This window comes from Elephas maximus, chromosome 1 (genome assembly GCF_024166365.1).
Source record: "Elephas maximus indicus isolate mEleMax1 chromosome 1, mEleMax1 primary haplotype, whole genome shotgun sequence".
Classification (NCBI taxonomy): domain Eukaryota; kingdom Metazoa; phylum Chordata; class Mammalia; order Proboscidea; family Elephantidae; genus Elephas; species Elephas maximus.
The window spans coordinates 174166264-174191801 of record NC_064819.1 but is presented as its reverse complement, the minus strand read 5'-3'; the positions used below and the strand labels follow the sequence as shown (position 1 = coordinate 174191801).

Genomic DNA, 25538 nt, shown 5'->3' with positions numbered 1-25538 from the left:
ACCTGCTTTCCCACTCCCCACCCATCTTCTCCCTGCTCGGCCTCAAATGCTTCCCGTGCGTGGGCTGTGGTCGCTTAGCCAGGGAGGCTCCAGCTCCATACCACTTGGATTTGCCCCAGCCACACCATCCAGCTCCTTCAGTGCTGTTTCTTTGTTGCTGTCATTGCTTTTTTCAGCTTCTTTTGGTTTCTTCTCTCTTTCACCTCCTTCCCTTTCTTTCTCTGTAACACCTGGCTCCATGTGCCATCTCTGCTTCTTCCTTACAGGCTGTGACACGCCACTTGCCTGGAGAACCAATTCCCTGGTCCATACCGCCAAGACAGTAGGATCCTTGGGGCCCTTTTTTTTTTTCTTTTGTCCTTTTTGTTTGTCCTCATTTCTCAGTTTCTCACCTCTCTCTACTTTTCTTCTTTTTCCGTCTCCTGAATACCTGGCGCTGTGTTCCATCTCCACCCCTTCTAGATGAGCTGTACCACATGGCTTGGAAGCCACTTTCCCAGTCTGCACTGCCATGCCAGTAGGATCCCTGGGGGCATTTCTTTTTTTCTTTTTGTTTTTCTTTATTTCTCAGTTGCTCGTCTCTCTCTACTTTCCCTCTTTTCTGTCTCCTGAGTACCTGGTGTTGCGTGCCATCTCCACCTCTTCTACACAGCCTGGAAGCCACTTTGGCAGTTGCCAGTGGGATCCCTGGGGGCAGCTCTTTTTATTTTTTTTCCTTTTTGTTTTTCTCCATTTCTCGGTTTCTCATCTCTCTCTACTTTCCTTCTTTTCCTGTCTCCTGAATACCTGGTGCTATATGCCATCTCCACCCCTTCTAGAAGGGCTATGCAGCACCTAGCAGCTTGGGAGCCACTTCCCTGGTCCATGCCTTCACACTAGTGGGCTCCCTTCAGGATTTTTTCTTTGTTTGGTTTCTTGTCTCTACCATCCTTCCCTTCTTTTCTCCTGAGTACCTGGCAACAGATGCCAACTCTGCTCCATCTAGATGGGCTTGTAGTGCCGTGTGGCTGGGGAGCCATAGACCCCGTTCGTGCCACCACACCAGTGGGCTCTCTCGGGGCATCTTTTTTTCTTTCTCTCTTTTTTTTTCCTTCTTTATTTCTTGTCTCCCTTTATCTTCCTTCCTTACCCTTCTCCTAAACACCTGGCGCCATGTGCTATCTCTGCTCCTTCTTGATAGGCTATACAGTGCTACTTGGCTGGGGACCTACTTCTAGCGGGCTTCCTTGGAGCATTTTTTTTTCCTTTACTTTCTTTCTTCTTTTTTTTTTCCTCGGTTTCTTGCCTCCCTATACCTTCCTTCCTTACCCTTCTCCCAAACGCCTGGTACTCTGTGCCATCTCTGCTCATTCTTGAAGGGATGTGCAGTTTCACTCGGCTAGAGATCTGCTTCCGGTGGGCTCCTCTGGGGCATTTTCCTTTTCTTTCTTCTTTTTTGTTTTCAGTTTCTGGCTCTCCCTACCTTCCTTCCATACACTTCTCCTGAACACCTGGTGCCATGTGCCATCTCTGCTCCTTCTGGATGGGCTGTGCAGCACTGCTCAGCTGTGGACACATTTCCAGTGGACTCCCTTGGGGCTTTTTTTTTTTCTTCCCAGTTTTCTGTCTCTCTCTACCTCCCTTCCTTTCCTTTCTCTCAGCCACCTGGCATCTTTTTTTTCCTCTCTCTTGGTATCTTGTCTCTCTTTAAATTCCTTCAATTCCTTATTCTCAACCACCTAGCCATGTGTGCCTTTCTCTCTCCTTTTTTTAATTTCTCTCTCCCTTCCTTCCTTTCTTTTCTCCCACCCATCTAGCTACATGTGCCATATCTGTCCCTTCTTAACAGGCTGTGTCTCACCGCCTGGCTAGAAAGCCACCAGCACACAGCTTCCCCTGGTCTACGCCACTCCAGACACAGGCTCCCTCAGCACATTTTTTGGTTTCTGTTTCTCTGTCCTCTTTCTCTTCTTTCCCATATACATTTAGCTCCGTACATCACAACCTCCCCTCTCCCACCTGCCTATCTGCACCATGTACTGAACACCATACCCCCAAGCAGAAGGCATGATCTGCTGGAACCTGCACTGCACCGACACAAGGCCCTGTCCTGTAGGCCCCAGTACATGCCACAAACAACCTATCCCAGCCCTTCCCCTTCAGCTGGACCTGCCCTGCTGCACCATAGCTGAACAACTGGCCCTGACCATTGGACAAGGTGGTGACAAGTATCGTGCCCACAGATGAACAAACAATGAAGAACACAGCCCGTCTGCTCAGATACAATGAAATAAAACAAAAAAGGAGAAGGAAACAAATCTACAATCAATAAATGAGCAAAATACTGAATGCCCCTGAAGAGAGCAGACAATATCAAAATATATTTTTAAAAGTAGGACAGGACGGTTCCAGTAGGCATCCAAAATAAAACACCAGATGACTTTCCAGTAGAAGAAAAGGTAGGAGGTGTGGCCAAGATGGCAGAGTAGTCAGACAGTTCCTGTGATCCCTCTTACAACAAAGACCCAAAAATAAATAAATAAATAAAACAAGTGAATCAATTATATATGACAAGCTAGGAACCCTGAACATCAAAGGCAATGGTGAGGAACTGGACTGAGTGGCAGGGGGACGGAAAGATGGCTTAGAAGCAGTGAGGAGTTGCCAGACCTGACCCGGCAGGAACCCGCACCCTGCAGGCCGATTCTGGCACTGCCACGAGTGTGGTGAGGCAAGCAGAGGCATTTGGGATGCGTTTTCCAAATCAGAGGAGGCCAAAGGGCAGAGAGTCTGCTCAAACCTCCAGAACAAGTGAGGAGCAGTGCACAATCAGCAAACGATGAGTGCCTGCATTTAACCTACCACAATCTAAAAATAACTCTTTGGGAAAAACCTCTCACCCACTTACCTGCTCTCTTCCCACTCTGCACTGGGTCCCAGTCAGCTGCATCCCCTGGGCTGGAAGAAGGACTCTGCACTCTCCTGAGCCATTCTCCTGGCTTGGAGAGGGAAAAAAGGAAAAAATAATCTGCCAGCTCCCCTAAGCCAGAAAATCATGGCAGAAACAGCTCCTTTGCCTAGGCACAGGCATAAGGGGTCCACGGACTTTGAATCCCTTTCACCCCTGCATAGACCTGTGTGGGTTCATCTCAACAGTGTAGGCCCTCATTAGCACAGTACAACAGTGAATACCTGAAATTTAACTTCAACTGTTTCAGCTACACGGTGGAGAGGCAAGTCTGTGTCATTTGACACTGCTCTGCCTATTAGGCACGGTCCTCACCTATCCACATCAGGGGTCTGAGGACTGGTGGCTCTACCCATGACACCTAGCCACCCACGACAGGGGGTCCCTTTAATCATTATATAGTGCCCTTCTTTGTTTTTTATGGTGGATTTTGTTTAAAAGTCTATTTTATCTAAGATTAGTATTGCCACTTTTGCTCTTTTTGGTAGTTATTTGCTTGCTATATTTTTTTCCATCCTTTGATTTTTAATAAATTTACTTCTTTGTTTATAAGGTGTGTCTCTTGTAGACAGCATATTGATGGATGCTGTTGTTTCATCCATTCTGTCACTCTGTGTCTCTTTATTGGGTGCACTTAGGCCATTTACATTCAGTGTAATTATTGATAGGTGTGAGTTTATTGCTGTCATTTTGTAGAGCTCTTTTTTATGGCGCTGAGATTAATAATTCTTGTAAATTTGGTTTGGTTTTTACATATTTCCTTAATTTCTGTTTATCTGGGAATGTCCTAATTTTGCCATCATATTTGAACAAGAGTTTTACAGGATATATTATTCTTGGTTGGCAATTTTTTTCTTTCAAGGTTTTATATATATTATCCCACTGCCTTCTTGCCTGCATGGTTTCTGCTGAATAATCAGAGCTTAGTCTTATTGTTTCTTCTTTGTATGTGACTTTTTGTTTTTCTTGAGCTCTCTCAGGATTTTTTCTTTGTCTTTGGTTTTAGTATGATTATGACATGCCTTGGTGATTTTCTTTGGGGGTCTATCCTATACAGGGTTCGCTGAGCTTCTTGGATGGTCAGGAAGTTTTCTGTCAGCAATTCTTCAATGATCCTCTCTGTGTTTTCCATTTTCTCCCCCGGTTCTAGAACTCCAGTCACTCAAAAATTTTTGCTTTTGATTGTATCCACATAATTCTCAGGGTTTCTTCATTTTTCTTTGTTCTTTTTTCTGATTTTTGTTAAAACAGAGTTGTATCCAAGTGTTTGTCTTCAATTTCACTGATTCTGTCTTCCATCATTTCAAACCTGCTCCTCAGCCCTTCTATGACACTGTCCATTTCTGAAATCTTGTTATCTTTTGGATTTCTAGTGGTTTTTGTATGATTTCTAATTTGAATTCATTTTGGCATTTTGTTCCTGTATTATTTTCCTGAATTTTTCCATTTTTTTTGTCTGTATTTTCCATGAATTTGCCTGCCTTTTCCATGAATTTGTCTATTTTTTCCTCATTTCTGTCTGCTTTTTGCTTCAACTCTTGGATAGCTCTGTATATTAGAGAGTTGAATTCCCTATCGGGTAGTTCTAGTGCCTTTTCTTCTACTGGAAAATCATCTGGTGTTTTATTTTGGATGCCTACTGGAACCATCCTGTCCTTTTTTTCAATATGTTTTGATACTGTCTGCTATCTTCAGGACATTCAGTAGTTAATTTCTTCATTTTTTGACTGTAGATCTTTGTTTCGTCTTGCTTTTTTGTTTTACTTGGTTATGTCAGAGCAGGATGGGTTGTGCGTTCTTTGTTGTTTACTTGTCTGTGGCCACGATATTTTCACCTCCTTGTCCAATTTTTTTTTTTTTTTTTGTCCAATGGGCAGGGCCAGTCACTCAGGTATAGTGCAGCAGAGCAGGTCCAGCTGAAGGGTAGGGGCAGGGATGGGTTGTTTGTGGCATGTACTAGGACCAACAGGGTGGGCCAGGAATCAGTGCTGGGCAGGTCCCAGAAGGCCATGCCTGTGCTGCCTCAGAGTGTGATGTTCAGTGCACAGTAAAGGTAGGCAGGAAGAAGAGGGGAGTTTGTAATGTGTGGAGCTAATATGGGTATGTGAAAAAGGAGAGAGAAGCAAGAGCCAAAAAACAAACAACAACAAAAAGAAGTGCTAAGGGAGCTGGCTGTTGGAGTGGAGAGATGAGAAACCAAGAAATGGAGAAAAACAGAAAGAAAAAAAACTGGAAGAAAACAGAAAGCCCCCAGGTGTCCCACAGGTGTGGCTGCAAAAACTGGGGAAGTGGCCTCCAGGCTGCACAATATAGCCTGGCTAGAGGCGGTATAGATGTCACGCAGTGCCAGGTATTCAGAAGATAAGAAAAGAAGATGTCATGGATTGAATTATGTCCCCCCAAAAATATGTGTACTAACTTGGTTAGGCCATAATTCCCAGTATTGTGTGGTTGTCCTCCATTTTGTGATTGTAACCTTTATGTTGAGAGGATTAGGGTGGGATTGTAACACCACCCTTACTCAGGTCAACTCCATGATCCAAGGTAAAAGGAGTTTCTCTGGGGTGTGGCCTGCACCACCTTTTATCTCTCAGGAAATAAAAGGAAAAGGGAACAAGCAGAGAGTTGGGGACCTCATACCACCAAGAAAGAAGCACCGGACGCAGAGTGTGTCCTTTAGACCCAGGGTTCCTGTGCAGAGAAGCTCCTGGGGAAGATTGACAAGACCTTCCTCCAGAGCTGACAAAGACAGAAAGCCTTCCACTGAAGCTGACACCCTGCATTTGGACTTTTAGCCTACTTTACTGTGAGAAAACAAACTTCTATTTGTCAAAGCCATCCACTTGTGGTATTTCTGTTATAACAGTACTAGATGACCAAGACAGAAGGTAAGTGTAGAGAGACAAGAGCTGAGAAATGAGGAGAGACAGAAAAGAAAAAGGAGAAATAAGAAATGCCCCCAAGGATCCCACCTACATGACTGTGCAGATTGGGGTAGTGGTTCCTAAGCTGTGCAGTGCAGCCCAGCTAGAAGCGACTCCCAAGCAGCAAAAAGAAAAAGAAAACAAAGCAAAAAAAAAAGCCTTGGGGATCCCACCAGCATGGTGTCACAGGCTGGGGAAGTGGTTTCCCAGTCGAGCAGCACTTTGCAACCTTTCAAGAGGAAGCAAAGAGGCAAAGATGGCATACGGAGTCAGGTGTTTGAGAGGAAGGGGAGGTGGTGGGAGGCATGGAAGAAACCAAAAGAAACGGAAAAAAGCAACATTAGCAACAGACAAATGGCACTCAGAGAGCCGATCAGTGTGTGTGGGGTGCATCCAAGTGGCCCAGGGCTGAAGCAGTTGCTTCTGGGCCAAGAGACTGTGGCCGGTGGTAAGCAAAGGAGGCGGGGGGGCGGGGAAGGGTAGGGGTTAGAAAAGCATATATCTCTGGTTACCAGGTGTTCTGTTTCCTGCTGAGAATTTTGTGAAGCTGCTTTCCCATACTCCCTGTCCGCCAATCTCCAAAGTGGGTGGGGTTGAACCCAAGTGACATGGATGCTGCACATCCCTGCCGGCCGAGCCACCGCTGCCAGCCAGGAAGCACGGAGGTAGAGCAGTGGGGAAAGAATGCGAGTGTGGGAAAGTGTGTATCACTGGTTACCAGGGGCTGTCTCTCCTGCTGAGAGCTCCGTGAAGCTGCTTTCCCATGCTCCATGTCTGCCTATCTCCAGCAGAAGTCCAAAATGGCGAATGTGTCCTGCGTTAGCTGATAGGGGACCTCCGCACGTATCTCTCCTCACTCTGTTCTCTGCCAGTTTCTTATTCCATCCAGTGCTTGGCTAAGTTCTTGTTCTCTTAATTTGACACTTCAGGTTCCAGGACTGACATGTGTCTCTGTTTTGCTTGGTTTTTCCGGTCTTTGCTGTGGAGGAACTCCGTGGTGCGTCTGTCTATGGCATCATGTTGGCCAGAAGTCAAGACTTGGTCTTTTTTGCGACTTCGATTTTTTGTTCTACATTTTTCTCCAGCTTTGTCTGAGACCCTCTATTGTGATGCCAGACTGAGCATACGGCAGTGATAGCCAGGCACCATCTCGTTATTCTGGTCTCAGGATAGTGCAGGGTGTGGTTGCTCCATTGAGTCTCTGGTTTTCTTCATTCTCCTTTGCTCCGCACGGGAAAAGACCAATAGTTGTATCTTAGGTGGCCGCTCACAAGCTTTTAAGACCCCAAATGCTACTCACCAAAGTAGGATGCAGAACGTTTTCTTTATGAACTATGTTGTGCCAATTCATGTAGATGTCCCTTGAGTCTATGGTCTTTTGTCTTCTAGCCTAAAAACTTCATCACGCAAGGTGTTTGGTTATATAAGCAGTTTCCCTGGCTGAACCCCTTGTGAGTTCTACATGCATGTAGAAATATCCACCACCAAACCTGTATCTGCCAGTGAGTGTGTTCCCTTACATCCTCCCCACACCTCTAATCCATTTATAAATTATTGTTTGCAGGATCGTCTGAGCTATAGTAAAAAAAAATTTTTTTTTTTTAAAAAAAAGCTATAGTAGTTACTGTAAAAACCCAGAAAAACCCAGTGCCGTCAATTTTACCGTAGTTGCCCTTTATTCTTGTGTTCCTCTCAGAGTCCTCTCTTGCCTTGGTCATATTGTGCTGACTTCCCCCATATTATGCACTGCCTTTCCCTTCACCAGTATTAACGCTTGTCTTTTGTCTAACTGGTAATTTCCCCTCCCATCCCTGGTAACCATCAAAGAATATTTTTTCTTTTTTTTTCCTTTCTGTGAGCAAACCTTTTGCTGTTACTTTTTAATAGTGGTCTCATACAATATTTGTCCTTTTCTGATTGAGCTATTTCACTAAGCATAATGTCCTTCAAATTTGTCCATGTTTTGAGATGTTTCATGAATTTGTCACTATTCTTTATTGTTCCATAATATTCCATTATGTGTATGTGTCACAGTTTGTTAATCCATTCATCTGTTGATGGACACTTAGGATGTTTCCATCTTTTTTGCTACGGGAATACTGCTGCAATTAACATGAGTGTGCGTATGTCTATTCATGTCATGGCTCTTATTTATTTAGGGTATATACCTAGGAATGGGATTGCTGGATCACACGTTATTTCTAGCTTTCTCAGGTAGCGCCATACCATTTTCCATAGTGGTTGTACCATTTTACATTCCCACCAACAGTGTATAAGAGTTCCAATCTCCTCACAACCTTGCCAACATTTGCTATTTTCTGTATTTTTGTTGTTGTTGTTTTTGCTGTTTGTTTTGTTTTGTTTTTATTGCCAGTAATGTTGGGGTGTGATGGTATCTCACTGTAGTTTTGATTTACACCTCTCTTAATTGCTAAAGATCATGAGCATTTGCTCACATGTTTGTTTGCCATCTGAGTGTCTTCTTTGGTGAAGTGTCTGTTCATATCCTTTGCCCATTTTTTAAGAGGACTGTTTATCTTTTTATTGTTGAGATATTGACATTTTCTATAAATTTTAGAGATTAGTCCCTTGTCAGATACATCACAGCTAAAATTTTTTTCCCCAGTCAGTAGGTTCTCTTTGGATTCTTTTGGAGAAGTCTTTCATTGAACATGTGTTTAATTTTTAGGAGCTCCCCTTTATCTAACTCATCTTCGGCTGTGTGTGCAAGTTTAGTTATGTTTAGTATTCTATTTATGCCATTTTTAGGGCCCTTAGCATTGGCCCTATTTTTTCCTCCATGCTCTTTATAGTTTTAGATTTTATATTTAGGTGTTTGGCCCATTTTGAATTAGTTTTTGTGTGTGGTGTGAAGTATAGGTCCTGTTTCATTTTTCTAAGGATAGACATCCAGTTCTCCTAGCACCATTTGTTGAAGTGACTGTCTCTTCCCCCATTTAATGGTCTTTGGCCCTTTGTCAAAGAGCAGCTGACCATAGGTGGATGGATTTACATCTGAGTTCTCGATTCTGTTCCACTGTTCTATGTGTCTCTTGTTGTACCAGTACCAGGCTGTATCAACTACCATGGCTGTACAGTAGGTTCTTAGATTGGGTACTGTGAAGCTTCCTACTTTGTTCTTTTTCTTCAATAATGCTTTACTTATTCAGGGCCTCTTTCCTTTCCATATGAAGTTAGTGTCATTGGTTGTTTTGCTCTGATCTCTAAAAAAATTATATGGATGAGTTGGCTCAGTTATTAGCATCTCTCTCTATGATTTCTCTTTCGCCAATAATATCACACTTATTTCCTACAATGACAACTACAAAATTAGATGGGCCATGCTGTCAAAGATCTTCCAACCAATTCTTTAACACTGAAAGTAATTCTTCTTTTGGATATCAAATGACCATAGCTGCTGTTGACTATAGTAGTATATTCGTGGTAAGGCATAAAATTATTCTTGTCTAGCTGTATCCTGGATTAGGAATTTATATAGCTTATTTTGGTACTAGACAAAAGAAGTTTCTGCTGTTGAACTGATTTTAGGACTTAAACCATCTTCCACAAATCACCATGCAGTATTTATCTACAACTGTAATCCCTAGCAGACAAACTTCAGCATGTCCAGGTGTCAGGGGCACAGGCCCACTGATCTTGTAAAATGAGCACAGATAGACTGAACCCAGAACCCAGCTCAGCATTCTCTGGTGATGTCACAGGGCCCAGCTCTAGAGGCAGGGCACACAGAGGGGCTGGCTGCCTGTTTACCCCAACTCACCATGGCCTTTCCACTGGCAGCAATGCAGGGCCTGCCTCAGCACTGGAGACTATGCTACAGCCTCTGAGGTACCACCATCTCCACCATCTTGGGAAGGCAACCAGGACCCTTTACCTCCCACCCACCTGGGAAGCGATCTTCACTGAGATGGAGAAGGTCCAACCTGTTCTAAAATTTTTCTGAATTCCCCTTAATATGACATTAATCAACGCATTTCAGTCTTTGTATGGTTATTGTCTGTAGGGTCTATCTCTTTCCACTCATAGACTTTCAACATATCTGTGTCTTTATATTTAAAGTATATCTCTTATAGACAACATATACGTGGATTTTTTTTTTAATTCAGTCTGATAATGTCTACCTTTTAATTGGAAATCCAATCCATTAACATTTAAGTCTACACTATTATTTGTGCTTGTCCCCAAGTCCCTTCTGGCTTCTTCCTCCTCTGCTCCTTTTTTCCAGATTATTTGAATACACTTTTAAGTTCCTCTCAAATTTACATGTTGGTCTTTATGTATAGTTGCTATTCTAAGGATTACAATACATATCCTTAACTTTTCAAACTTCACTTTTTTTTTTTCTGTCTTGGTAATGGGTCATATTTCCCTCACTCTTTGATTTTGGATTGTACCCTGGACCTTGTGAATGTCATGTTTTAGATTCTGTTTTATTTTCTGTAGAATGTTCATATTTTTGTTCTAGCAGAAAATTACTTCAGTTGGACTCAAACTATAAACACTTCTCTTGGGTGGTAGTTCAAATGACAGTTCAGTACCTGTCTTTGTACTGTGGGTGGTTTCAATGAACAAAATTTATCTTCTCACAGTTTAGGAGGTTAGCAGTCTGAATTCAGGGCACTGGCTCTAGAAGAAGGCTTTCTCTCTCATCCGGCTCTGGGGAAAGTCCTTGTCTGTTTTCAGCTCCTGCTCCTCGGTTCCTTGGCAATTGTCACGTGGCATGACACGTATCTTCTTCCATCTGTGCCTCCTTGCTTCTGTGCCTAATCTGTTCTTTTTATAACTCAAAAGCGATTGGCTTAAAACACACCCTACATTAATATAACAAACCACCGAACGAGGAAAACCCTATTCCCAAATGGAATACTTCCAAAAGTATGTTGTTATTGTTGTTGTGTGCTATTAAGTCAATTCTCACTCACAGCAACCCTATAGGACAGAGTAGAACTGTCCTGTAGTGATAGGAGCAGATCTTTTCTCCCATGGAGCAGCTGGTAATTTCCAATCCCAGGCCTCTGGTTTAGGAGCCGGGCACTTAACCATTGTGGCTCCAGGAATCCTTGTCCATGAATATTTAAAAAAAAAAAAAAAAGTTGCCTCTGAGTAGATTACAACTCACAGCAAATCTACAGGACAGAGTAGAACTGCCCCAAAGGGTTTCTAAGGGTATAATCTTCACAGAAGCAGACTACCACATCTTTCTCCAGAGTGAGTGGTGGGTTTGAACCACTGACCATTCAGTTAGCAGCAGAGCACTTAACTATTTGGTCCATTGGGGCTCTGAGTTGGAATCAACTCGACAGCACTGGGTTTGGGTTCTTTTTGGTTTTTGGGACTCCTTGGGTTCAGCCTATCCTTTCTCAATTTCAGGGGCAGTGGACCTGTGCCCCTGATTCCTGGCCATGCTGAAGTTTATCTGCTAAGGATTATAGTTGTAGGGTAAATCAAGTATTTACCAGCCATACCAAAAGAGTTTCAGTTTTAATAGAGGAACCTAACCCACTTATATTTCCTGCCATTCAAATGTCTGATCTTGTTTCACGTTTTGTTTTGTTTTGTTTTTACTGTTCCTTCTGTTTTCTATCTTTTGTTTAAGAACTATTTTTTCTGTGATCTTTTGTCTCTTCTAGTAATTTGAAAAGTAGAGGTATTTTTAAACTCTAAAATATTTTACAGTATATTTCCCTAGTTATCAATGTCACAAATAATGACAGTCATTCAGTATCTGTAAACTTTCCCCCATAGGGACACAAAAATTACAAATATATAGGCAAGCAGTAACTACAAATATTCATTTACATTCAACTTAACTGTTTTGATCAATCTTCTCATTCAAACATTTCTAATAAGCTCACATTAAGTCCCCTTTCCTTCATGGAACTTATTTACTTTCATCATCATTTTATTTCTTTATTCTATTCCTGCATCTGACAGGGCTTCTAAGTTCATTTTTCTATACCACTAATTTCATTTTCCACAGTTTCAATTCTACACTTTAGCGATTCTAATGATTATTTTAGTTGACTTAATTTAAATAATTTAATCTCTTTTCTTATTTAAATTTTATATTTAATTTGTCTTTACTAGAGTATCATGGAGCCCTGGTGGCACAGTGGTTAAGAGCTTGGCTGCTAACCAAAAGGTCAGCAGTTTGAATTCACCAGCTACCCCCTGGAAACCCTACTACTGGAAACAGCTCTACTCTGTTCTGTACGGTTACTATGAGTCACAGTTGACTCAATGACTGCGGTAGAGTATCACGAAATTAACAAAATGTCATTTCAGAACCTCAAAAGTGAAAGCCGTAAATGTGAAATTTTAAATTGTGGCTTTTTGTTCTGGCTCTTTTAATGACCTGACACTATAATCATTAAGAAAAATAAAATTTTATTTGTATATGAGCATTAAAGTATTTACTTAAATAACAAAATTGTTAAATGAATAATTTGCTTGAGATTTTGTAAAAATAAGAAATTGAATACACACTAGGTGTATTTTATCTGAAACTTTTCCAGTGATTTCCTATTGCTATGGCTCTGATCCAAGATCCTCTCTGCCTCAGGTTTAAGAGACTGAACCAGATTATCCTGGAAAATATAAAATATTATCACTATAAGACATCTAGAAATGTTGGTTAAAATATACTAAACATATTGTAAGCTTGCAATAAAATAAGGAAAATCCCTTGAGGGCAAAAAATAAACAGGAAGATAAAAATTAAGGTATTAATCATGAGCTGGGAGCTAGGAGCCCTGGTGGCACAGTGGTTAAGAGGCTGGCTACTCACCAAAAGGTCCGAAGTTTGAATCCACTAGCCATTCCTGGGAGACCCTATGGGACAGTTCTACAGAGTCGCTATGAGTCAGAATCGACTTGATGGAAAAGGGTTTGGTTTTGGTTTTTTAATCATGAGCTGACACAGTTTTAACAGCTGCATAGTGTATGGAAGATGAGGCCTTGGATTTAAGCAAAGGAAGAATTGGAACTGAGGACTAGCAAAACAATGCTGTACAGGAAGTCAGTCTTTGGCACCTTATTCCCTCCAACCCCCTCAAGTATTGCTTCCCTTTCTTCTCTTCTAAGAGACTTTTGCAGACCACTCCCCTCCATATCTATTTACCCTTCTAGGTTCCTAAACTCTGGTGTTGCTTTTACTTGGCTATCAGTAATTTTCTATTAAAATTAATAATTACTTATTAAATGTTTCTTGTCATTTTCTTCTTAAAATTAATAATAAACCCAGTGATGTCGAGTCAATTCTGACTCATAGAGACTCTGTAAAGCTGTCCCATAGGGTCTCCAATACACTCTTATAATTAACAATTAGTCTATAAATTAAGAAATTATTAGTTGATAAAAGATTAAGGTATGATTGTAACTCTCACCACTACCAGAAACAACCCACATTCTTGCCTGAGAATGAGGTGCTGAAGCAGAAGAAAGTTAAACAGAGAGGCTAAAGGATCAATGGAGCAAAAAGAATGTGTTTTCCACCAGACAATATCATCTCTGGACTCCTGACCTCTAGAATTTTCTGTCTTTATTGAATGGCAGGCACCATCATCAACCCAGTTGTACAAGCCAGAGGTTTAGAAACTATCCTTTCCTTCCTAAATTTCCAGCCTATCACCAGGTGCAGTCCATTTTACCTCCTAAATCTCTTTTATATCTATCCTTCTTGCCATATCCATTGCCATCACCCTATACCAGGGTTGCTCAGTCTCAGCACTTTGAACATTTCTGGCTAGATAATTCTTTGTTGTGCGGGTAGTTCTGTGCATCAGAGGATGTTTTGACAGCATTCCTGGCCTCTACCTATTATATTCCAGTAGCATTCCTCCACATACCTCGAGTTGAAACAATCAAAAATGTCCTCAGATATTGCCAAATGTTCCCTGGAGGGTAAAGTACCTTATACCAACATGTTGTTGTTGTTGTTGTTAGTTGCTGTCAAGTCAGCTCTGATTCATAGCAATCTTACATACAGCAGCATGAAAACGGTACACCACTGCCTTATACCAAGGTATCATTGTTTCTTGACCAGTGTACTGCAGTAGCCTCCCAATGTGTTTTCCTGGATTCTCCACACTACAAGTGATATTTCTAACACCAACCTTGTCAGTCCCCAGTTAAAGCATTTGAATTCGATGGCTTCTCATTTCTGTTAGAATAAAGTCCAAAATCCTTATTTGGCTTTACAAGGCCTAGCTGTCATATCTCCAGATTCATCTTGCACCTCCCTACATCCTGCTTCCCCTTGCTCTCTACATTCTAGCCATACAGGCTTCCTTTCGGATCTTCAAATTGGACCTTCTCCCTGCAGCCACTGGGCGTTCCCTCAACTCTTTGCCAAGAAGGCTCCTTCCCTGCCTCTTCCAGCATTCTGAGAATAAATAGGTTCTATTAAAAAAAAATAAAACTATCTGGGATAGTATTTTCAATAAGGAGAAAATTTAGAAGACAGTGTAATAAAAGAGTCACAAAACCTAGGGTCTAGTCCCAGTTCTGCCATTCACTCTCCATGTGATTTGTTTAAAATTTACACAGAGTAAACTTTTTTTTGGTGTACCATTCTATACGTTTAACACATGTAATACACCACAATCAGGATATAGAACAGTTCCATCACCCCAAAAAAATCCTCTTGTGGGCTCCTTTGTGGTCATATACCTCCCCCGCCCCAACCCCTGGCAACTACTAATCTATTCTCCATCCTACGGTTTTGCCTTTTCCTAATGTCCGTGGGATCTTAAACTACTAAGAGTAAGGCTCTCTGAGTCTTGTTTCTTCACTCATGAAATTACATGTATGTCACCCTCTTTATATTAAAATATTAAGTTATTTATGGAGACTGTTTATCTGCTATGGCTAAAACCCTGGCATATGACTAGCATCCCTTCTATGGTTCATTTTAGAAAAGGCTTTCTATAGGTTTGTGGCTAATGTCCAATTTTTGCAACTCTGCATCTTGAACTTTCAATCTTCTCCAGAAGAGTAGCTGTATGTCTCATTTCTGCACACTACCTTGGGAGGCCTATAACTTTGTCCACTCCTACAAAGCTGGGAGCTCTGGCATGTTCCTTAACTTCCTCTTGTGAGTATCCTTGCTCAGCTTACCGCACTGCAGTAGCCTGAGCAACCAACTGCAATTTTCCTTTCAGCAGTCTTTGTTAGCTAAGGGGTTTCCAAGCTTGTTCTAGCACTTTGCTTTTTATGAACATGGTTTGTCATTGAATGTTTGAAGGTAATATCAATGACATTAAGTCAACAAGTCAAATATAGTTGAGTCAAGCCCTACCTCCACCTAGATTATGAAATGCATTCTAGGCAAAAGGGAATGAATGAATGAATGAATAAATAAATAAATAAATAAATAAGCAAGCAAGCTTTCAATAATTATTTTCTGAAAAATGAATAAAGATTTGTTGAAGAATAGGTCACAATCTGGCTTCTATCTACCCATCCAGGCTTACCTCCAAAAATGGTCCCATAGCTCTCCCAACTCCTTGAGGCAGAGCCAGCTGCCTACCTGTCTTCCGGCCCTGACAAACCTTACCATATTGAAATACTCAGCATATAGCATAATAACTGGACTACAGCAAATTCTCCATGGTTACTTTTTAAACTGGTAGAACTGATATTTTAGAAACAGGCCTTCCAACCAGAAAACAAGAGAAACAGACTACTGCCTTCATTTTTGGTTTTTAAAAAAAAATTGTTACCATTATCTGCATAAAATATTATTTTTAGGGCCTTAGACCGTCAACTGACCACATCATGGGCTAAAAGATACAAGACTTTAAACTTGTTGTTTTTATCTACGTATTACTTGTATTTTAATTCCTGAACACTTTATTAACAAGATACAAGTGCTTCTTTAGAATGATAAATTAACAGGGAGTATTAGAAACGACTTCTGCAAGTGAGCTTTAAGTCTTTTTTCTAAAATTTAATTAGGAGTTTTGTCTTTCATTTTGCGTTTCTTTTATGGCCCTTAAAAAGTAGACAGGCCCACTCTTTTTGATACACACATACGACACATCTAATATTCAGAGAAAAACAGCAAGTGCACCAAACATGGGAGATTACCTGGATTTAGCTTGCTAAAAACATAAACACTTTTCAAATACAAATACCCACTGATTTTTCAGATTAAGCCAGTTATAAAACTAATAATAAGCAAAGTCACCAGATTTATTAACAAAATCGTGGATTTTTAGAAGCTCGTTAGCTTCTACCTAATTGGGTAAGACTAACACAATGTTTGTTTTTACCTTCCGGTGGCCTGTTGGATGTTGCCACAACGACGACCCCATTTTTGAACAGATTTTCAAAAAGCTGTTTCAGAATCATGGCATCAGCAATGTCAGTGACCTATGGACAACAACACATTTGTTTTATTTTAATTTCACTTCTGTTCGAACAAATTTGCTAATGGCTCATCTTATTTATTTATTTATTTATTTAACATGGAAGTGAATTCCAAGAGAAAAAATTCTAATTATCATCAGGAAGAAAAGAGTAGATAATTAAAAGCATGAAAGACTGTATCACAGTCTTTTAAACTTGACTCTTCTTTTTCTGCAAGCCTATCATTTCTACGCAAATTATCAAATGGTTCAATGTTAACTTCTATTATAGAACTACAGGTGGAAAGCACAGTAATTGTCCTAAACATTTAGGAAGTCTAATTAACTAGAACTAACATGACCAACCCCCTCCTCCCACCCCACACCCTCCAAAAGAAGGAGAGAGAAAATAAAAGAGAAAAAAAGATACACAGGCTGTTTGAGATTTCTAATACCTTTCTGGCAAAGGTCCCTGGAAAGGTGACTTTAAATGGTCATGGGACTTTAGAAATAAGGACAAGTAGCCAGTGAGACATAATCAGCTGCTGTTGAAAATAGAATAATATGACATAGATACTATTGTGCAATTGTTGCACAAAACAATTCAACAGATGGCCCATCACAAAAATAAGCAATTTCATTGTTCTTTTTAAGTGCCTTCTATTACTGTCCATGAATAATCAAAAGGCACTGCAGTCACTTCCAGCACAGCCTGCCTCTGCTAACCTTCGCAAACACAAATATTCCTTCTACAAAAAAAAAAAAAAAAAACCTTCTAAGAATGGTTAGCATGGTGCTTTAAAAAATAACTTCTGGCAAAACTAGAAATGCATAATGCAGATAAAACTACTCCATCTGCATTAAGTTACAGAGATTCATATAACCATTGATCTATGTAAAAATTTTTTAATTCACATTAAAAAGTAAATTTAATGATAACTTTTAAAAAGCTTTAAAAACTCACAAGGAAATACAGCAATTAAAGAGAGGAGGAAGTTGGCTTCAAAAATAAATGTATACTGAAGGTTGATATTAATCATTCTGCCTTCCCCTAAGAATACAATAACATGGGCTTTAAAAAAGGTACTCCTAATTTTAAAATATTTTGATCTTTAATGGTGCATTTCAAATAATCTCTATAAAACTTATATATATATATACATATATATATAATGTCACAAAATAGATTACGTTATTTTTAAATCATATTAGAGGACATAGAAGCTAGTAGAATTCTTTCAATTAGATCAACATACTAAAAGCTACCAACTGAATAGCCATAGCACAATAAACAACAACCTGGGTGATACAGGCCTAGAGCATCATTCACTTTACAGCTGACATCCCACTGAAAAGTGTATTTCCTTCTCACCTGAATAAAAACAAAACAAAAAACCATGAAATGGGGATGTACAGGTCATATTTTGCTGTCTCAGGCTGTAACTTTTAAAACACATTAACTGAAAAAACTGACGTTTCCTTGAATTAAAAAGACTTCAGGAACTTCCGAAGTGGTGATTAAAAAGAAAAGGAAAGCGGTGATGATATTATTTAATTTGAAGCTTAGAATCACTGACAAATTTTGCTTCCACAAAAACACTCACAGAGAAGGTCCTTCTCAAAGGCTTAAACACCAGTGGCATTTCTGATGAGAGGAAAGAACAAGCTTGGAAATTTTAAAGAAGCAACTGCATTTTTAAATTGGACTCCCACTACACTGACTTTTAAAAAGAATGATGTCAATTTAAAGTTACCCAATGTCAGAGAATAAAAATGTTCATTTGACTATATCACTGATGTTTTTAAAAAAAAATTTTAAATAGCTTTTGTGCCCAAAGGTTCAGAAAAGTGAGGGGACATTTAGCTATTAACATAGTGCAAAGGTTTAAACAGAAAGTTGAAGACAGCAAACAATAAAGGCTTGTGGGTGAATTATAATTTGTTTTTTTTGTATTACAGAATGCTTTTGCCCTATCAAAGTAAATTAACTTGGAGGAGCTATGGCTAATTAATGAAAGAGTCACTTGCCGTAGCCTGGTGCCAGTGTTTTGATCTTGTCCTCGCACTTGTTCAGCTTCACTGGGGACCAGCAATTTTATAGTATAACTGAACAGAAGACAATTGGCCACACATTCTTGGCACATGGGTTTTTTCAGCACCCAGTATTTCATTACAACCAATAAACCAAAACCAAACCTTTTGCTGTCGAGGCGATTCTGATTCACAGGCAACCCTATGGGACAGAGGAGAACTGCCCCATAGAGTGTCCAAGGAGTGCCTAGTGGATTTGAACTGCTGACCTTTTGGTTAGCAGCTGTAGCTCTTAGCCACTATGCCACCAGGGTTTCCTCATTACCATAAGGAACAAAAAATAAAGTTTCAGATTACCAGTAAGAGCAGTCTGCTAATAAAGAGTGGAGACATTTCATTAGCATTAAAGAGAAAAGATTTTTTATGACCTAGGGTTGCTTTCCATTATGACTCACTTACGCAAAAAAGAAAAAAAATCTAGTGGTTAATTTACATGTGTAAGTGCTTGAGTCTCAGTCATCCACTGATTGGTACAGTGCCATATAATGAGTTACAAACATAAGCATGCATTATCAGTAATTAGTATTAGCACAAAAATAAGCACCTATTTTTTATTAGCAGTTTTTAACAGCTTTCTTGCTTTATAAAAATGGTTAAAACTATTTTTTTTAATGATATTGATAACTTATGGAGGAGAATTTTGCATGATATTCTGCTCATCAGAATTTCTATTTTTTTGGACTGTATTAGTAAAACATCTATCCAGTGTCCCTAAAAAGAGACATGAGGAAATGAATGTTTTTTTTTAAATTGGTTTCCTTCAGCATTCTAATGTCTTCAGAATCATAAACAGTTTAACAAGAAACATAAATATTCAAAGAGGACATAATGAAGACCCTAAAGAAAGCTGAGGATAAGCTATTCTTTTATTTCAGCAACTAAAACACATAAAAACAACCTATGAGGCATGTTTCTCCAGCAAAATAAGAATAGTTTATGACAGGTAAAACTGAAGTGCTACACTTAATAAAGATGACCAAGCCAATAAGAAATACATTCCAAGACTGGTGAAGAACAAGCTTCTTGGATCAAATTGACACATGAGACTACGTTGGCATCTCCTGTCGGGAGGGTAGATGAGAGGGCAGAGGTGTCCAGAAGCTATCCGAACGGACACGAAGAGAGAGAAGGGCGGGAAGTACTGTGCTATCTCATCAGAGGGAGAGTAATTAGGAGTGTATAGCAAGGTGTGTATAAATTTTTGTATGAGAGACTGACCTCACTTGTAAACTTTCGCTTAAAGCACAATAAAAAAAAAAAATTCCGCAAATGTAATCTGAATTCTACCAAAATATAATCTTCAAAATCCCTTAACCTCAAGAGTACAAAAAAGAAAAAGCATGTCCTTGCTTTTAAGCAGCAATAATTCCCATTCATCTTCCTAGTAAAATAAATATTATATTAATTAAGACCACCTAAGGGCCTTTTTTTTTTTTTTAAGGGCCAATAATAACTAGTTAAAAATCAAGACTTCTAATTCAATTTTAAAAGTGAAATGATTGTAGACAGTCTGTCATTAAGAATAAAGCACAGAAAAAACTCTTTCCTATTTAGCAATGTATTGTACTAGGCTTAATAGATTTAAGGATAATTTTTAGATTCTCTCATTAAGACATCTACTAAAACCCCACCCAACTCTACAACTGTATATTTAAACACATACTACAAGACTTCACATGCCAGGGAGGATGTAGGACATAGTTGTTCCTAGTGATTAACAGCACTGATCCTGGGTCTAAATTATGACCTTGGACAAGTTACTTAACCTCTCTGACCCTCAACTTCTTCATCAATGTAATGAAGACAGTAATAATACCTATTTGCAAAATTGTTATGAAACACATAGTAAATGCTCAAGAAATGTTAACTATCCCTATGTATGACATGTATGATAGTATAATTCCATATTATTTATATGTATAGCTGTATAGAATTTAGCTGTAGATGGAAATATCCATAGCATAGTACCATAACTAAGAACACAGGAGCACAGAAAGCACTTAATAAACAGTAGCTAATTTTATTACAGAATATATATAATAGATGGAATGTCAGCATCCTTATACATAAATGGGCAAAACCTCAGAAAGTTCATATAAGGTGGATTTAACTAGTAAGGAAAAATGTGGAAAAACTTCAACCTTATTATTACTTAAAGGAATGTAAATTAAAACAATAAGATACCATTTTCATCTATTAAACAAAAAATAACGTAATTCACCATATCAACAGGAAAAAATATGGGTTTAGGTTGGAATATATCTTGGGTTCTGTAAATGGTGATTTTTCTGAGAAATGCTACTTCATATAAAGAGAGTGGGCTACAGTTGGGAAACTACTTCAATAGTTACCATTTGGCACTAGGATTTACTCATTCATTCTCAGGCACTATTCTAGACACTTAGGAAACATCAACCAACAAAGACCCCCTGCCTTCAAGCTTACATTCCTGTAGAGGAATATAGACAATAAACATAATAAATAAGTAAATTATATAATATGTTAAAAGCTGATACGCTATGAGTTTTTTGGTTTTTTGTTTTACATTTAAAAAAAGAAGGTGATACATGTTATGTGAAGAAAAGGGGAGGGTACAGAGCATTGGAAGTATAGGGGTCAATGGCAAACAGCAATTTTAAATCAGTGTCAGGACAGGCCTGTTAAGAAGGAGATAGTTATGCAAAGACTCGAAGAAGGGAAATGGTTAGCCTTATGGATCTCTGGGGGAAAAGAGCTCCAACACAGGGAATGGCCAGTGCAAAGTTCTGTTTGTTCTGGCTTGTGTGGATGCGGGGATCAGAGTGCTGGTGTGGCAATATTTTGGAGTACCCTTTTATCCTCTTGAATTTCAGAAAAGTGGGATAAGTAGGGATTTGAACTTGCAATAAAGCAGATTTGGTGTGCTAGAGGAGCTTTTCCAAGACCAGAAGAAAACAGTCCAGGACACTGAAACTACAAAATCTGCTCAGAGATCAGCTCTGCCCTTAGGGGGCACGCTCTGCCCCGTACACTCTTCTTTCTCTGGCTGTTCTCAATACTGGGTATATGCAGGCATGGATTGCAGTTTGAAACTGTAGAGAAAATAAGAGTGGGACTATTAACTTTCTTCATGCTAGGACAATTCAGGCCAACCTTGCTCAAGGGAAAAGGGTCTCCCGTGTGGTCAGCTATAACATACTAGAATTCTACACTGAAATCTGGAATCAAATAAAAGCAATATATTAAATATTCAACCATGTTTTGTCATCTCTGCATATTTCCTCAGTGGGAAAGAGGCATTTGGTATAGCACAAAACTATTCACTGCGGTCACCTAATCTACGAAGGAAATAGGGTTGGGAGCAATGAGCAAGGCTGAGCGTATAGGAGATAAGGTCAGAGAGGAACCAGGAGGGTTTGAGGAGGAGGAATGACATGATTTTATATAACATAATCTTGCCCCCCGCCCCGACTCCCCCCACCCAGAGTTTAAGCCCTTTAAGTTGGGTTCTCTATCCCGCTGCTGGCGAGCCACTTTAAAATCATAGTGACCCTATAGGACAGAGCAGAACTGTCCCATAGGGTTTCCAAGGCTGTAATCATCACAGAAGCAGACTGCCACATCTTTCTCTCTCGGAGCCACTGGAGGGTTCAAGCTGCTGACCTTTTGGGTTAACAAACAAGTGTTTAACCACTGTGCGACCAGAGCTCCTTGGGTTATCTATTACCTGCAGTCAAAAGCATCTTACTACTACTACTACTACCTGTTGCCATCGAGTCGATTCCAACCCATAGTGACCCTATGAGATAGAGTAAAACTGCCCCATAGGCTTTCCAAGGCTGCAATCTTCACAGAAGCAGACTGCCATATCTTTCTCCCTCGGAGCCACTGGTGAAGGTTTGAACTGCTGACCTCTGGGTTATCAGCTGAGCTCTTAACCACTGTGCCACCAAGACTCCAAAAGCATCCTAGTAGATACTTAATCTCTTGGTTCTTCTTGGGCTTTAGCTCATCTGTAATTCTCCTTCCACTGGAGATAATGGGTGTTATTTTAAGGAAGGTGACATTCCCCCAGTTACTTCTTAACCAATGATTATGCTATCTTTTACAGATTATAAGAAAATCCCTCTTGACATAGAATACAGGAGAAAACTATGAGGTGAATATTCTATTCCCATCAAGACTCTGTTTGCAAGAAACAGACACACAAGACAAGCTGAAGAAAAGGGGTTTACTTCAGCCACTGGCCGAGATCGGCACTAATGGCACTTCATGGGAGCTGGAGCTCAGGACTAAGGTATGTGGAGATCTGAGCAGCTGTCCAGGGAGTACCCTAGTACTCCTTCCTTTCATGTGATTCAATTACTTTCTATTTGTTCCTGGCTTATTACTAAGTGGGAACTTCCTTCTGTGCTTTTTAGTTCAAGTTCACAAGAGAGAATCCTCTGGCAATACCACACAAGCCCACGGTTCCTGACAAACTTGTGGACTAGCCACTCAAAGGTCGGATGTGTGGCCATGGTCTATTCAGCTAGGGGACAGATAAGGTCCTGTGGCATAGAATAAGGCCCTATAAGGCAACTGCAGTAGAGGAATAACTGAACAAATGTACATGGAACCAACTCTGGATGGGGCAGGCAATGACAGACATCTCCATCACATCCACTTTCTCTTTGTATACAAGCAACATTTTATAAGCAGAAGGCCTGCATCCCCCTTGATCTCCCTCATCCTTAACATATCATTTGAAAAATCCTTTTTGTTGCCTGTATTTCTTTTGCAAAGGAGCCCTGGTAGTGCACTGGTTAAGCGCTTGGTTGTTAACAAAAAGGTCAGCGATTCAAACTCAGTGGGAGAAAAGATGTGGCAATCTGCTCCCATAAAGATTAAAAAAAAATTACAGCCTAGGGGCAGTTCTACTCTGCTCTATAGGGGCACTGTGAGTCGGAATTAGCACTCAATGGCACACAACAACGTTTCTTTTGGAAGACTCAGCTCATTTGGAACATCGGTATCTTGATACCTGCTTTTGTTTCCTTCTTCCTATCTATGAATCAACCTTTTGAAATCCGAACTCACTAGAGAATCCCCAGTGAAACCAGACAGGTTTAGGACTGTTAGGACTCCACTAGCGGGGTGGCATTATGACCTTCATAGGTCCTAGGCACTTTTGCCTTCTTGAATTCTTTCCTCCAAAAGAAAAAGAAAAAAATACACACACACACAAACACACGCATACACATATAAAATTCTATTTTATGACTGTGTTTGGTATAAAGACAAATATAATCCACCTGAATTCATTACAATATATTCATTCTTGATATATTCTTTTTTTCCCCCAAATTTTAAAAGAAATTAATTAAAACACTGTCTTGGGCCTCTAAAGGTACCAAGGCCCTAGTCACAGTGCCTACTATGTCTAATGGTAAGTTGGCCCTACTTGCTATGTATCTTCTTCAGGGTCGCCTGCCAGATTTTCATAGCTTCCTAACCTTCTTAAATAATCTTGCCTTTCAGTGGCTCTCACATCACAGAAACAGGCCAATCATTTCTCTGAATGTTTTGAAATCTACATTTTTGAAGTTAAGTGTAATGGCTTTTAGATGATACCTAGGAAATTCTTAAGCTTTTAGATTCCTCATGTATATGATAGATAATAATAACTATAAGATCAAATGAAGTAAGGATACTTTGGAAAACATGAATCATTTTGCAAAGGTTGTATATCAATATTGTACTTTAAAAATATTTAATTTCAATACCTTAATCAAAAATTGAACTGTGACAATTCAATTTTATTTAGCGGTATTTTGGTTAAAAAGCTAGTAAGGGAAAACCAAGACTGACTTTTGTTCTTGAAGGCCATAACTGTTAACTCATAAATGAGGCCCTTCTCTTTCTGCTGTACACTGATGAACTTAGTATGCCTTTTTGGAGTGGCAGGGGAACATCTGCCCTCTTCCACAAGCCTTTCCTCTGAAGATCTTTGTAGCTTACAATACAAAAGGTGAACACCTGGCTGTCTTAATATGACATGAAGGGAGAAAGAAGCAAGGATTCCTCCTCCTTTCCAGATGGGTTTCCTGGTGAAAATTCTTTCCTCCTCCCATCATAAATCAAGGCTCTTGCTGGCTATATCTATCCAGTTGCTAAAGGAGACCCATCACACATCATTTGGGATAAAGGCCTCCTAGCCACACCATCTTCTCCTAATCTAGGTTTAAAAGCACAGAAGGGCAAGAAATAACTCACTACCAATTTAAATGCATAATTTCACAGAATCCTAAAACTAGAAGAAGCTTTACAAGTTCAACTAGGGCAATTCCCACACTTTATCACAGATATGTTACGAGGCTTAAGTGAGATATGTGAATCACCCAGAGCCTACCGCAGAGTAGGCACACAACAAGTGATAGCTTCCTACCCTTGACAGCTCTCTGGGCCTTTGTTCTAGGAAGTCAGACGCAGGAGTTCTCTGGGCCACCTCTGAAATACTTTTCAAAAGCTTTGGGTGTAAAGCCTTCTTTTTAGCCTTATATTCAGTTCCTGTGGACTTTTCTATTTCCATTCCAATAATCAATTGCTTATGATAAGCATTACAGAAAAAATATTTACAGTTCAGAACTACTAAAGAAAGCAGATAAATAAAAGGAAATTAATTCCTAACCTAGAGCATCTAGTATTATAATACACTGGGTGTGACATAAGATATAGAATAAGACATAGTGTTTGCTTCCATGCCATATTTGCTCTTATAAGCAATAAAGAATATACTTTGTATTATATATATTGTATTGAAAGACAATAAATTACGTTGTTTTACAGAACACTTTCTAAAAACATTATTTTGTAACCATTACATTATCTCTTGGTATAGGAGAACTATAAATCCATTGATTAGAATTTAGGAGCAAACAAACTTTCTGTAAAAGGCCGAATAGTAAATATTTTAGGCTTTTTGAGTCACACATGGAGTCTCTGGGTGGCACAAACAGTTTAGTACTTGGCTACTAACTGAAAGGTTTGCAGTTCAAACCCACCCAGAAGCTCCTCTGGTGATGTACTTCTGACAGATCACAGCCATTGAAAGTCCTGTGAGCACGGTTCTATTCTGAAACACATGGGGTCACCATGAGTGGGAATCAACTCTACGGCAACTGGTTTATTGTTAAATTGTTGTTTTTGAGCTGCATATGGTCTCTGTAGTTTTTCTTCTTTTTTTTT

At 39.7% G+C, this 25538-nt stretch overlaps 1 protein-coding gene across 3 annotated transcripts in view; it reads right to left on the bottom strand.

Moving 5' to 3' along the window:
• The window catches only part of AFG1L (AFG1 like ATPase), a 244257-nt gene that overhangs the window by 136429 nt on the left and 82290 nt on the right, over positions 1–25538 (bottom strand). For all 3 annotated transcript variants that reach the window (XM_049896727.1, XM_049896561.1, XM_049896642.1), the window contains one exon: positions 16167–16266. In XM_049896727.1, the coding sequence (XP_049752684.1) occupies positions 16167–16266 (100 nt within the window). The remainder of the gene's footprint in view (positions 1–16166; positions 16267–25538) is intronic.